At 42.4% G+C, this 15,000-nt stretch overlaps 1 protein-coding gene across 1 annotated transcript in view; it reads left to right on the forward strand.

Annotated features, from left to right (window-relative positions):
* nrxn3a (neurexin 3a) overlaps positions 1-15,000 on the forward strand; it is a 321,288-nt gene that overhangs the window by 261,015 nt on the left and 45,273 nt on the right. The window contains 1 exon segment of the mRNA XM_048228504.1: positions 11,218-11,389. Coding sequence (XP_048084461.1) covers positions 11,218-11,389 — 172 coding nt within the window.

Consider the following 15,000-nt stretch of genomic DNA (forward strand, 5'->3'; position numbering starts at 1 on the left):
TCTCTCTCTCTCTCTCTCTCTCTCTCTCTCTCTCTCTCTCTCTCTCTCTCTCTCTCTCTCTCTCTTGCTCTCTCTTTCTATGTCTTGCAGGTGCATGTGCACTCTCTCTCTCTCTCTTTCTCTGTCCTTGTCTTTCTTTCTCGCTGTCTCTCTCTCTCTCTCTATCGCTTTCTCTTTCCTGTACATTTTTGTCATTCCTTGCTGAGTGCTTCAACATTCATCTCACGAAGACTGTAATAGTACATTTGGAAAGGGGGGAAAATAGTACTCTCTGACTGTTCCCTCCACGCAATTCAGTTACCATCAGTCTGCGGAAATCAGCTCAGTAATGTGTGACCTCCCTCCAAACGCTACCTTGAAACGAGAGGAGAGATCGTTGTGCGTTATCTGGAAGTGTTCGATGACATGCTGCCAAAGGGGGATCAAACCACCCGTTGCAAAAAGGACTTTTGTTTGTACACAGCAGCATAAAGCGCAGCTCTGATTCATGAGATACGTAGCTCCTACTGTTCAGATTTGTTTTTGTCTCTTTCAATAACCAAGGCATTCATCATTATGATACAATCTCCTACATCAAAATAACAGTAGTTATTGTCCAGGTTCTGCTGCTTAGATTCAGACGTACATTCAGATATAAATAAAAGCAGGTGGGTTGGAGGTGGCGAGGTGATGATTGAGCCTTAGATGATTGAGGCTAACACTGTGTTATCGTTTACATTCATATGTAATCAGACCGGGCTCAATCAGACCTGCTGTGGTGGTAAATATGCATGCTTAACAATGTTACAGGTTAAAAAAAGAGAGGAATTGCTTGTGAAGTGGACACTGCTGGGAAGCCATGATTGCATCACGCTGTGCTGAGGCCAAATGCCTCTCCCTTTCCATTGCCTTGCAGGGTAATGGTGGCTTTGTGTCATTTAAATCTCTTGGAGTCCGGCGTGAAAAAACACTTTTGAATGCATGCTACAGCAAATCATGGTGTAAAATCTTGTCCAGGCACGGAAACCGTCAGATGATGGAGTGGCACCATGCTTTTAGAGGTTTCAGGTAGTTATTGTATCACAGTGGCAATTTCTACCGCTCAGGCTGTCTAAGAGGGTGAACATTTTCTCCCCCTGCGGAGATCATAACTACAGGCCTAATTTAGTCCATTACTCAAAGAAAGTACCGGAACCTTTCCTATAATCCCTCATAAACTGTTTCAAACGACAACTAAAAGAACTTAAAAGTTGGCACAGGTCCACCTGAATACAAGCCTGAGTTTCAGAGAGTGCAAACGCAGCTGGAGACCTTTGAAGTGCTACCAACCTCTGCACGCTGTAGACACATGGACTGGCTATGTTGTTATACTGAGCAGTTAGTCTGTTCACTTTGCAGTTTGCAAATACTAATAAAATATGAATCAAAAATAGGTACTTTTCCATCAAGAGATGTTCTTAAAAAGACCCAAAAATTCATCTGCAAAAAGTAGCACAAGTGAAAAGTGCATGTAAGTGACATCTCCTAGATAGTTCAGCCTTAAACGCCATCGTTAGACTGTGAACACGGGCCTATGGGCCACACTAAAAAACGTGATTCTCTCTATGGTACTGTGCTCAGTGACAACGTTCCCGGTGCTCATCGTGGCGTGTGACCTATCTTTGAGTTCACCCGCTCTCGCCATATTCCCAGTGACTCTTCCTTAAGTGAACAGAGCCAAGTGGAGTACAGTAGCATCGATTTCCAGGCAGCCAATTGACGACGTGAATCAAAGCACTCAGGTTGCACTGCCCTGGAGTTGAGTAGAGAGGACTGTAAAAGGACTGCTCTCTTTTAGCCAGGTGCTGGCGAGAGGAATCATGTCCTCTCTAACACTTACTTATGTCCACATAAGTAAGTATAGTTTTAGGTGTGCATTGATGGCATGATTAGCTTCCTGCTGAATTCTTAATGTTGATACTGAAATTGTTAAAAAAGGCTGTTGAAAGGCTGTATGTTGGATTAGAGCATAGATAGAATTGTTGGCTTGTGTATTCCTATTGGCTTTTGATACCTTGGCTAAAACTAATCTAAGCGCTGAGCCATGCAAGAGAAATGAGTTGGCCTGCCCTTTTCTACCATTTTCATGGATTCATCTGGCAGACTCATTTAGAATCACAATCAGAATCAGAATCCTGTTTTATTGCCAAGTGTGTTGACACACACAAGGAATTTGTTTCTGACCATTGGTGTCTCTAGCCGTTGAGAAAAATGTACGACACATCACAATAGACATAATATTTAAACGATATACAGTGCAACTTACTCAAAGCAGCTTACAGTATAAGGGTAGCATTTCACCAGTTGGAGTTTTACCAGAAAATGGCTTCCATGACCTTCACGACCTTGGTGTTGTTAGTGCATCAGGAGAGGAAGTGAGCATTTAAACCTTCTCTTGTTGTCTTCCAGTTGGAATTGCCACAGCTGAAGACCTTGTGGATTGCACAGTGGCATAGTCTTAAGTACTCCCTTCTGACAGATTTTTTGGATGGCTTCAGACCTAGCTGGTGTGGTGCCATTTGACTAAACACTTTGCTTGGTTATAGCTCAGTTATAGATCTCGAACAGCAGAATGGCTTACATCGCTCCATCAAGATCAGATGATTAGTCAGCTATTTTCACCAGCTTGTGACAGTTTCAATAAAGTATGGCAGGATTGCATATAGCCTGACTGGCCAACTGTCGAACAGCGCCAAATATACAGTATCTCTCATAATGTAAACCACTGGAACATATTATTAGTATATTGTAAGTGAGAAGCTGTATTAGCAGTTTTTTTTTGTTACACCGCTCCACAGTAATTTGAAAGTGATTGCAGTACCAGTTTTGGCCACAATCTTACATACGGTTCCTTTAATGTCAGGTATTCATTTTGCAGGCATGTTTAGCTACATTGGTAAACACATAGGAAGACTATGTATTATGTTACTGTGTGACTGCATGCAATTTGCTACGCAGTGTGCTCCTCATGCTGTTACGATTTTACATAAAGTAAATATTCTTATATTTACTAGGGATATTTGAGAGGTTTTGCCTGCATGGTATTTACAATACTATGGAATAAAGTGATTTCAATAATAAATAAAGAATTTGTCGTAAATAGTCTGTATTGTCTCAATCTATATACCAATGCACTATGCATACAGAGTCTTTAAAGCAACACCAAAGAGTTTTTTGTACCTTAAAATAATGTTTCCAAAATCGTTTCAGTGGTTCATCAACTTGTAACAGGGTGAACGGCACTTCTGCATTAAACCCGGACCCTCTATCGGCTATAACCACACTATGTAAGTTTGCCAGATCGGGTAGCGGATCTGTAGTTCGATGGAATGACACATAAGAAACTACAAATTTGACTTGCGTTTGATGTCGCAATACATCGTACTTTCATAAATCATGCAACATATTCTACCTTGTCTGTGGTCATTGTTATTTGCAAAGCCGGTGCTGGATAAACAAATAGCATGCGTGCGACAGAGGGAAAGTTCTTTGGTGTTGTTTTAATTAGTTTTTCCATTTGTTTGTAACTATATGGAGCAAAGAAATCTCTCTGAAAAGCTGTGACTGAAATGAACAGGTAGCAATGTACTGTAAATAAAAGCAGCTCAGTGGCATGCATTGCCACTGGGTTTAACACGCACCATATAAGTAGGCCTATGCTGCATTCACAAGTTTGAGGTACAAATGGTGGTTCACACCTGATTTAGCAGTTTCTTTCAAAGTGTGAAGAAAGGTATGATTAGACTCGAGATGTGTGTTGATGGAACTGACAACAAACTTCAGCTGCACCAGTAACCATGGAAACAACCACCATTTTTCAGGTCGAGACAAAAAAAGACACGTGTACACTCAAGTCAGTGTATACCTAGAGAGCATGCTGTAAACAGCATCAAAGGCAGGTTTTGTTGCACCTTCACCCTGTGCAAACTCTGTCCTCACCTCCTCAGCCTGATCCTCATTAGGAAGCTGAGTAGTGTGGCCAGCACATGGACACCCCTCACCACCCTCTCTCTCTCTCCTCTCCTCCTCTCATTCACCCTCTCTCTCCTCTCTTTTCCCTCTCTCTCCTCTCCTCTCCTCTCCTCCTCCTCCTCTCATTCACCCTCTCTCTCCTCTCTTTTCCCTCTCTCTGTTCTCCTCTCCTCCTCTCATTCCCCTGTCTCTCCTCTTTTCTCTCTCTCTCTCTTCTCTCCTCCTCTCATTCCCCTCTCCTCCTCTCATTCTCCCTCTCTCTCCCTCTATCTCCTCTCTCTCCTCTCTCCTGTAATTCACACGTGAGATTCAGCAAGTCAGACAACAGCGCCTGGTACTCAAATGGTGACCTGGAGACATGGTACTGAAGACATGGCCAAGAAATGGCAGGATCTTTATGGATCTGGATCTCTGTCTTTATTCAATTTCGATTTCAATTTCATTTTATTCATTTATACAGCGCCAAAACATTACACATGTCTCATGGTGCTTCACAGAGTGTTAGACAATCAGAGAAAAGAAAAGAAGGCCCATGGGTAACAGGGACGAGGAAAAACGTATTAAAATTGGAGAAACATATAGGAAGAAACCAGTTCTATAGTATGTCCTCTCCACACCAGGGGTGGATATGGCATGGCACAACATTTCCTGACGGACATGACATGTCTTAGTATTTTATTCTACTTCTAAACCCAACTGATGGGAGATTCCAGTGTTTGTCTCTGTCGCAGTCTATAACCACAATCATTGCAGTCATATTATAGTTCGTTCTGAGTGTGTATGGCCTTCAACCTGTCCCCCACACACACACATAATACACACACACACACACACACACACACACACACACACACACACACACACACACACACACACACACACAATCTCTCTCTCTCTCTCTTTTCTTTTCTTTTCTAAACTTAGTATCATGACTGCAGCCGTCCTGCCAGTGGCCAGCTGCATCCTAATGATTTCAGGCTGCATTGGCTAGCTCAGCAGAAGGAAAGGACGTGTGTGTCCCTGTTTGAATGAAGAGAGAACAGGAGCAGAGCAGAGCAGATGTTTGCTGCTCTCTGACTTATCTTCACACTGAGTGAGACTGTGCTCGTGTCGCACTGCCATTAGCATATGGGTTTCAACAAAGCCCCAGGCAACATGGATATATGCAAAATGTGCAAACAACAACACACAATCACTCATGTAAACACACGCACACGCACACACACACACACACACACACACACACACACACACACACACACACACACACAGACACACACACGCACACACACATGCAGAGAGAGAGACTTGGCGGGGGGGTTTTTTGGCCCTGTATTGTTGCACCTTCATGGATTTTCATCCACGGGTGCCCATGCATACAATCACTAGAGTGTTGCAGCCAGCCACATTTGGCAGTCTCATCAAATCCCTTAATCTACCATGATTACAAATCATTTGGATGCTTCATTTAAAGATGCCTTGGACTGTGAAGCTATAGTGGAAAGTGATGAGGGATCAGTGTCTATATTCTTCTCTCAATACATGTTTTATAAAAATGTGTTAAGCTGTTTCCAGTTGAAGTTATTTACCAATTAAAAGTCTGCTAGAGTTCCTCCATTTGTGAGAGACAAGGCGGTGTTATGACTTTTGTTCTGGAGCCCATTGTTTTACTTAGAACATATTAGCCCAACGTTCTCACCTAGAGAGGAACAAACACTTTTTTTTATCTAGTAATTATCAGATTTTAACAATATCACACCTGCACATCATTTTGAAATGACAACCCATGTTATGGAAGTGAAGAAATTACACCTCACATTTTACTGGTATTAACTAGAGAGGTGTGACCGACACTTTGAAATGCATGACACACTCATATACTGTGTGTGTGTTTGTGACAGCGGCCATAAGCCTTAATTCTACATACTTATAAAATATTCCTGACCCATTTTCTGATGTGAGCATCCTTTCTTTCCTCCCCTCCTCTCTTCTCCCTCTCCTCTTTTCCTTCTCTCTCTCCTTTTATTTCTCCTCTCTCTCTCCTCTCTCGTTCCTCCTCTCCTCTCTCCTCTCCTCTCTCATTCCTCCTCTCCTGTCTCTCTCCTCTCCTTCTCCTGTTCCTCCTCTCTCTCTCTCTCTCTCCTCTCTCATTCCTCCTCTCCTCTCTCTCCTCCCTCCTCTCTCGTTCCTCCTCTCTCTCCTCTCCTCTCTCATTCCTCCTCTCCTCTCTCTCTCCTCTCTCGTTCCTCCTCTCCTCTCTCCTCTCCTCTCTCATTCCTCCTCTCCTCTCTCTCTCCTCTCTCGTTCCTCCTCTCCTCTCTCCTCTCCTCTCTCATTCCTCCTCTCCTGTCTCTCTCCTCTCCTTCTCCTGTTCCTCCTCTCCTCTCTCTCTCCTCTCTCATTCCTCCTCCTCTCCTCTCTCGTCCATCCTCTCCTCTCTCTCTCCTCTCCTTCTCCTGTTCCTCCTCTCTCCTCTCTCTCTCCTCTCTCATTCCTCCTCTCCTCTCTTGTTCCTCCTTTCCTCTCTCTTCTCCTCTCTCTCCTCTCCTCCTGTTCCTCCTCTCTCCTCTCTCTCCTCTCTCGTTCCTCCTCTCTCACTCCTCTGTCTCTCTCAACTCCCTCTCCTGTTCCTCCTCTCCTCTCTCTCTCCTCTCCTCTCTCGTTCCTCCTCTCTCTCTCTCTCTCTCTCTCTCTCTCTCTCTCTCTCTCTCTCTCTCTCTCTCTCTCTCTCTCTCTCAACTCCCTCTCCTATTCCTCCTCTCTCCTCTCTCTCCCATTCCTTTCTCTGTGAGGCGAGGCTGTTGACCTTGCAAGTTTGCAGCAGATTAAAAGAAGCCAGGGCATCTGCACATATTGGCACTTTAACAAATCAGCAGCACCCAGTGAATACAGGCCCCTCTCATCCTGTACCATCAGCACCTTTTACATCTCCACAAGCAGCGCATGAGAGAAAGAGGGAGGGAGAGAGAGAGAAAGAGAGAGAGAGGGAGGGAGGAAAAGAGGGAGAGAGAGGGAGAGAGAGAGGGAGGAAGAGAGAGAGAGAGAGAATGTCTGAGTACTCTGTGGCTATTCTCACACTGACTTATATGCACCCTGGGTGCTATATTGACCCTGTGCTGCTCATATTAATATACCTTCAAGGAGTTAGTTGGTAGTATGCTTACACTCTACAGGGCCCATAAGGCACACAGTAATATGATTATTTATGCTGATGTTTGCTGTGCACGAACACATTACTCTGCTTATCTACCATGGCCCCATGCCAAGCTCAAGCCAAACCAAATATATGTGAGTGCAGAGAACTTGTGAAAGTGTCTCTGTGTCGTTACCATTATTCAGATGGCTTTGCTGCACCACATTGTAATCTAGTTGCTACACAAGGACACTGGAATATTTAACGTCTGAGTGAGGATTGGGGAGGAATTCGAAAGCAGTTGGTCTGATAGTGTTGTAATTATTTGTTCATCTGTTTGAAGCCAATTGTGCCAGCGAATTAGCTTTGTGGGCATGAAACATATGGTTTATTAGCCGACCATCTGAAAGCACAAAGAGAATTCCGTTACAGCAGGGGGTGCATCAGTGGGGAAAAAATGTGTGGGTTGTTCTAAAGAGACGTTGGAGAACCGACTTGTGGTTCTCCTTGGTCTGTTCTCATTGTTTAATCTGAGGTGGAGGAAGTGTCAGAGGGACAAAGTATGCCTCTTGACTTGACCGTTTTGTGACCACTGCGATAACAAACACTTCATATGCCCAGACCTATTTTGAAGCATGACAGTAATTTTTAGATCAAACCGTAGCACGCAAAATCAACAACATGATATAATAATTTATGCCTTGAAGAGACACTGTCCATCACACTGAATTGAAGACCCTCATATTAATTATTATATGACCATTTTTATTCCCTTACTGTTTTGGATTATTTGATCTGTACAAGTACATGTTGCCAGGTCCCAGGGCAGTAGTAATGGTCACAGGCCGTTGCTATCAACAGACTTCCCAACACAGTAGACACGAAACAGGGCTGTGTGTGTTGAGAGCAGTCGACTTGTAGTAATATTTCACTGTTTCAGTGTTTTAGAGAGAGTTTTTTTGTGTTCCGTTAGGGCGGCACACTCACGCACCATGACTAATTATAACTTTCTGCTGATAAACACAAAGCCCATAATTCTAAAACAGGCCTGAGAAGTTGGACACAGAGACATTCAGAGCCACAGGCAATGACAACCAAATGAGGGGCCTGGCCAAGCTTGTTGAAGAGAAAATAGTCCAACGCTAACAGTTACTGTATTATTGGATTGGATTATTAGCTATTAAGCCTGCAGTCTCCCTGGCCAAGCTTGATGACGTCATGTCAGAGTATCCTAGTGACCATCCTGTTCTTTGTTCTCTGAGTTGGCCTGGAATGACAGTTGTGATCATCACTGTTGTCACTTTTTCATGAAACATAACTTTAAGTTGTGTATTTAGTTATTATTATTGAGCAGCGGTGCTTTTATTGTAGGGTTTTTTTTTCTTCTTTTTTTTTTCTGAGCAGTTTCTGATGTGAAGTTATCCAACATAATAAATAACACTCTTCATTTTCTGAACAACAATTATACTTGATTCATGTCCAGTGAATCATGAAATTTGATTTTGTGAGATTTTGTTCTTCTGATTGCAGTTCATTAATTTAATGATGTGATAGTGGGCTGTCTAACAACAAAACCAGTCATGCATCTTTGCACCTCTTCTGCTATGATTACATAAGAATGTGGTTTATGGTTCTCATTTCAATAGTTCAATTAAATCAACACAAAAGCAACAATGAGATGGTCAAATTCACAGGGTAAGCAGAAAGAAGATAAGACTGCAAATTATGTTTTTTTGGCATTGAAACCTTTGAGAAGTTACAAAAAAACACAGTTACTGTTACTGTGTTTGTGAGAGGAAGGGTGCGTTCCTGAAGACTGATTGAATCTCCTCACTGTGCTGTCAGTGAAACTTCAAAGGGACGCTGCTTGGGCTCCAAACGATGCCAAGAACGTAGAGAGAGAAGAGTGTTAAGAGCTGTGCCATTCCCCAGATAGCTCCACACAATCCAGATGTGTGCGTGAGACTTGCAGAAATGTCGCCTAGGCATAATAAAGAGGTTCCTCAATTGGCAAAGATCAATCAATCAATCAATCAATCAATTAATCTTTACATAACGCCTTTTGTACAAAATTGCAATACAATTGCTGAACAGTAAGCATCAATAAGCATCCGTACATTATAGAAAAGAGTAACACAAAAATAATGCATCACTGAGATTATCATAAAGGAATAAACAAATAAAAAGATGATGTAAAAACATCATGATGACCCTCCATACTTACTGAAGAGTAGCACTCAGTTCCTGGTTTCAGGATTTAGTGTGGCAATATTATCTCAGGGTATTACCTTTTTAGTATGTTCTTTGTCCTTGAATGAAATGGCAGGAAAAAAGCACCTTTATGGAGACAGTGTTAGGCTTTGCTCCAGATGCCGCCTCAGGACTGCTTGATGCTAAACGTGAAGCCGAGAGAATCAAATTTCTCCTGATCAAAAAGTAATGAAACAGACTAAGGCTTTTATGCGTTAGGGAGATTGTGACTCGGGGTTGTCGTGCTTCCCACGATCGCATGCCCTCTGAGCAAAGAGGGAGATTTAGCAAAAATGCATTTTCTGTGTTTTGACTCATTTTCACGCTATTAATAATTGAGAAGAGTCTGAAATATTCACCAAACTTAGCATCTGAATGTTGGCCTGTATCTCTGAGGCAACAGCCTGTTCCCTTAAGAAGTGCTCTCCAGCTTCAAAATGTACTCTGCCACGTAAATGCTTTTTAGTGGGAGAACTAATGGCACTTCTACAGATTTATATAATATCGTTTTAACCAGGCCTGATTGAAGCACACCAAATAGAAATGAAGCTTGTGGATCTTTGCGTGTCTGGGAGTCCATCATATTGTTTATTTTCTGTAACGTTACACATACATCCCTGCAACTGTGTGATTTCCCTCCTGAATTGCTTCTAGTAAATATACCCTCCACAGTAGCTCTTTAGATAGGTCTTCCAAATGCTCTTGAGTACGCTGCCCTAGATTTCCCCATATACACATCAGCTGTGATGAATGCACCCTCTGATGATAAACATCTCACTCAGTACAATTTATCATCGATCGCCATTTTCTATGCCACTGCTGATAAGAATAATGCCAGTTCTGGGAGAGGGAGAGGTAGGGAGAGAGAGAGAGGGAGAGAGAGAGAGGGAGGGAGAGAGAGAGAGAGGGAGGGAGAGAGAGGGAAGAGAGGGAGGGAGAGAGAAAGAGAGAGAGAGAGGTTCTCAGCACAGCACAGGCTTCATTGACCCTAAATACACAGATACGATTCCTCTATTGTTTTTTTTCTTTATCTTTTTCAAACCTTTATCTGATTTGTGAACTTTTTTTCAGTAATGAGCAGATATATGTTGCTATTACGCAGAAACAAATGGTCATCAGCGGTCTTTTTCTGAGGCTGACCGTCGCTACATTTGTCCGCCGTGTTTCTTTTCACCTGTGAGGGCATCTGGGAATGGGGCAGACAGTCTTCAGTGGCTATTAATCTCCGTTATCTCTCTCACGCCTGCTATTTTACTTAAAGCCATCGATTTCAGCCACTTTCACTACATTACCAAGATCAATGGAGCCCCAGACTAGAGGGGGGCCAGCCACACTGCTGATAAATTATTTTCATTAACCAGACAAGTTTATCAGGTGCTGGCAATGCAAACAGATTACCCAACAGAGACCCTAAGTCCCACAGAACAAAACCACAAGGGCAATTTGCAAACACTTTCAAGGGCAACTTCCATATTGAGATTTAATTAGACATGTATATCTCTTTAACCATCTCTCTTTCTGTCTCTTATGAGTTGTATGGTGAGTGTCATACTGTAGTTTGTATGTTCAATGTACAGTCATTTCCTGTGTATTAGTCGCATTGTGTATAAACCACAGGACAGTGTTTTACGCAAGTTAAAAAAAAAACATACTGTATTAATACCATATTACTGCCCCTGTGTATTAACCTCATAGCTGAAGAATTTTTGCAAAACTGATGTGTAAACCACGTCTAATACTTTCCTAATGAAAAAATGTTTATCACAAAAAAAGACATGTATTGAATGTGGCTGTGGGGCATTGGTGTCTGATTTTTGTCCGATTTGATCTCGTTGATTTTGTAGGAGCAAGGCAAGATCGGAGTCACGTTCAACATCGGGATGGATGACATTCTTGTGAAGGAGAACAGCATCCCTGTCAATGATGGCAAATATCACGTGGTCCGCTTCATCAGAAATGGGGGTAACGCAACACTACAAGTGGACAACTGGGCCATCAATGAACACTTCCCCGCAGGTAACCTCACCACACAACTAAACACACGCACACAAAACACACTCACACACAGACCACTCGAGCCAGCACTACATGAAAAAGTAAAGATGTGTGTGTGTGTGAGCTATGATAATTTCACTGGACAGCATCGACTTTCATCTGATTTCCAAATGCAGCTTCTGAGCTTTTGATGAATGTGTCTGTGTGTGTGTGTGTGTGTGTGTGTGTGTGTGTGTGTGTGTGTGTGTGTGTGTGTGTGTCTGTGTGTGTGTGTGTGTGTGTGTGTGTGTGTGTGTGTGTTCTCTTCCTCCTCTCTATGAAGTATTTAAAACCATTACTTTGTTGAGTATCCAACCCACGGCGGTTGACAGCGAGCTGCCTAAGTCTGGGTTTTGTGTTAAGCCCGTAAAGAGAGATGTCTCCTTGACATGCTCTCCTCTTCAGAGCGCTAAACAGCGGAGAATAATCAAAAACTCCAAAAACTCAAAAACTGCTAAAAGACAACCCCATCAGGCAAGGATGGCTCCAATTTAGTAGTTACACAGTAAGCCGCAGAGGGAGCATCTAGCATGCTTTCTGACATTACCACCTGAGTGTATTGTGCAGTACTGTGCAGTACTGTGCGTCACAAAGTACAGTCGACAGCACATGCCGTCGTTCTATCTAGAGTTAATAAAAGAAAGTCGTTTGGGGAGGGAGCAGTTGCAGGGAGTCTGCACACTGTGCTTAGACAGGTGGGGTGGGAGAGCTTTCGTAGATTATCTTGTCTCCTGCCTTCCTTTCCCAGTAAACCTGAAGCTGAACTGGATGATACCCAGTGTAACTTTTTTGAGCAATGTTGCTGGGATTGTTTTCCACACTGTTGTTCCTCATATACATTCCCATTGATATTGGGCTTCAATTTTTCTCCTGGAATACTTAATGCATCGGTAGGCAAATTATCATGGTCATCTAATCAGAAACATGGAACTCAAAATGTGGTTGCCCAGCAACATTGCTCAAAAGGTTGGCCCATGAATCAGCACCTTAAAGAGCCTTTCAGACCGACAGGCTTTGTTCCCCTCCAGGCCCTCTAACTCAGTTGTCTCCCTATGGAATGATGCCACTGACCGTTGCAACGTGCCTCACATTTATGAAAAGGCACAAGCAGAAAACAAATGAGGCTTTTAAAAATGCAAGGCGCTCAAAATTAGAAGTAGTTAAACTTTTGATGCCGCATTTTTTGTTTTCAACAAAGCTGCATGCCTTAGCTAAGTCAGGGATATTTAGCCAAATATAATATATCAAATCAGTTTGCATCTTCTCTCTCTCTCTCTCTCTCTCTCTCTCAAATTCATAGTCAAATTCAAATTCAAAGTTGCTTTATTAGCATGACTGTATGGGGACAGTGTTACCAAAGGTATTGTTACATGCAACATATCACACTCTCTCTCTCTCTCTCTCTCTCTCTCTCTCTCTCTCTCTCTCTCTCTCTCTCTCTCTCTCTCTCTCTCTCTCTTCCTCGTCCTCCTGCCTGTATTAGTCAGCATAGTGGACACATCTGTCCAAAAGTTTTATGCTGAAATATATGTTATATATAGAGGTGCTCACAGCCACCGGAATGCTGGAGCGATAAAGACTTCAAATAGCTGTCCCCTTGAGGCAAAGTCTAAGCGCGAACATCCCTCTGACAGCCTTTTGTTCTTCCTCTCTTTTTAATGTAAAGGACTATTTGATATTAAAATGTGCACTGTCCCCCTGGACACGAGGGACTGTTTAGTTTTAGTGATTGGTAATACAGTGTGCAAATATTCCTTCAAAGACGTGTCAGTCTTCCTCTGAACCGCCCTCACCATTGGCAGCGAGTTGGGAACTAGTCTAATCTAAAAGGGAAATGAGGCAAAATGCTTTAGTTTTTATGGGACCAAAGCCATCAGTGGCAAACATCTGGGCTTTATGCTCTTAATGCTTTTACTTATTAAGCTCCTAAGAGCTGTGCCTCGCTAATGCTGAATCTGTGTTTGTGTGTGTGTGTGTGTGGCTGCCAAGACTAGCCAAGAGTCACCTTGCTTTTGAGTGCCCACACAAAGGGATGGGATACATCCCCCCCCCTCTCTCTCTCCACCTCTCTCTCTCTCTTTTGCACTCTCTATCCCTCTCTCTCTCTCTCCCTTGCATTCTCTCTCTCTCTCTCTCTCTCTCTCTCTCTCTCTCTCTTTCTCTCACTCCCTTTCAGAGGCTGGGGAGAGTCCAGCTTCCATTTCAGATTGAGTTGTTGATATTGGCACACACACACACACACACACACACACACACACGCATGCACGCACGAAGACTCAGACACAGTGAAAAAAAATAGCATCTTTGTCTGTTTCTCATAGAAAAACATGTTTGTTCAGGATGTTCAACAGTACGGTTGGTTAAAGACTCATCAAGCACAGAGAGTCTGAAAAACCCCATAAAACCTAAAAGTGATTAAATATAATTGGCATAAAAAAGACACAAAACTGCTTACGCCATTAAGGGGGGTGCTCATTGTATTAAGACACTGATAATGCAACATTGCATATTTTATAACTGCACACAGATATATTGAACGCCTCCAAATAAATATATATAAATAAATAAATAAATCAGCTGACTGTCTCACATTAGTTTGTGGTTCTGACATTTGCATGATGTCAGGAATATATGGATCAGCATCTGTGAGATTAATAAACACATCATAAATCACAAATCACAAATAATTTCTCTCACATTCAAAGTCAACAACATTCAAACACATGTAGTTCTGCTGAACACAAGAGTGTCAATGTGTGTGTGTGTGTGTGTGTGTGTGTGTGTGTGAAAAAAAATAGCATCTTTGTCTGTTTCTCCATAGAAAAAACATGTTTGTTCAGGATGTTAACAATGGAGTTGGTTAAAGACTCATCAAGCACAGAGAGAGTCTGAAAAACCCCATAAAACCTAAAAGTGATTAAATATAATTGGCATAAAAAGACACAAAACTGTTGTACCATTAAAGGGTTATCATTGTATTAAAGACACTGATAATGCAACATTGCATTTTTATAACTGCACACAGATATATTGAACGCCTCAAATAAATATATAAAATAAAATAAATAAATCAGCTGGACTGTCTCACATTATTTGTGGTTCTGACATTTTGCATGATGTCAGGAATATATGGATCAGCATCCTGTGAGGATTAATAAACACATCATAAATCACAAATCTAAAATAATTTCACTCACATTCAAAGTCAACAACATTCAAACACATGTAGTTCTGCTGAACACAAGAGTGTCAATGTGTGTGTGTGTGTGTGTGTGTGTGTGTGTGTGTGTGCACATGTCTCTGCGTGTGTGCGTGCGTGCCTGTGTGCATAACTGCAGTCAGGGGAGTTTGAACCCTTCTAATGGCGTGCAGGAGGTGTATGCATATGTGCACTGAGCACTGAGCGCTGCCTGTCTGCACAAGTCAGGCTGAGGACTTTTTGGAACCAAACAACGTCCCGGTGGGTTAGAGAAAGGTGAACAGGATAATATTAAGAGAAGCTCTTACTACAAGAGCTATGAACTGCACTGTAGAGTTCAGCAAGTTCCTCTACGGAGCTTCAATAAAAACACATTAAAGTAGAATAGGACGTG

This window comes from Alosa alosa, chromosome 19, assembly GCF_017589495.1.
Source record: "Alosa alosa isolate M-15738 ecotype Scorff River chromosome 19, AALO_Geno_1.1, whole genome shotgun sequence".
NCBI lineage: Eukaryota > Metazoa > Chordata > Actinopteri > Clupeiformes > Clupeidae > Alosa > Alosa alosa.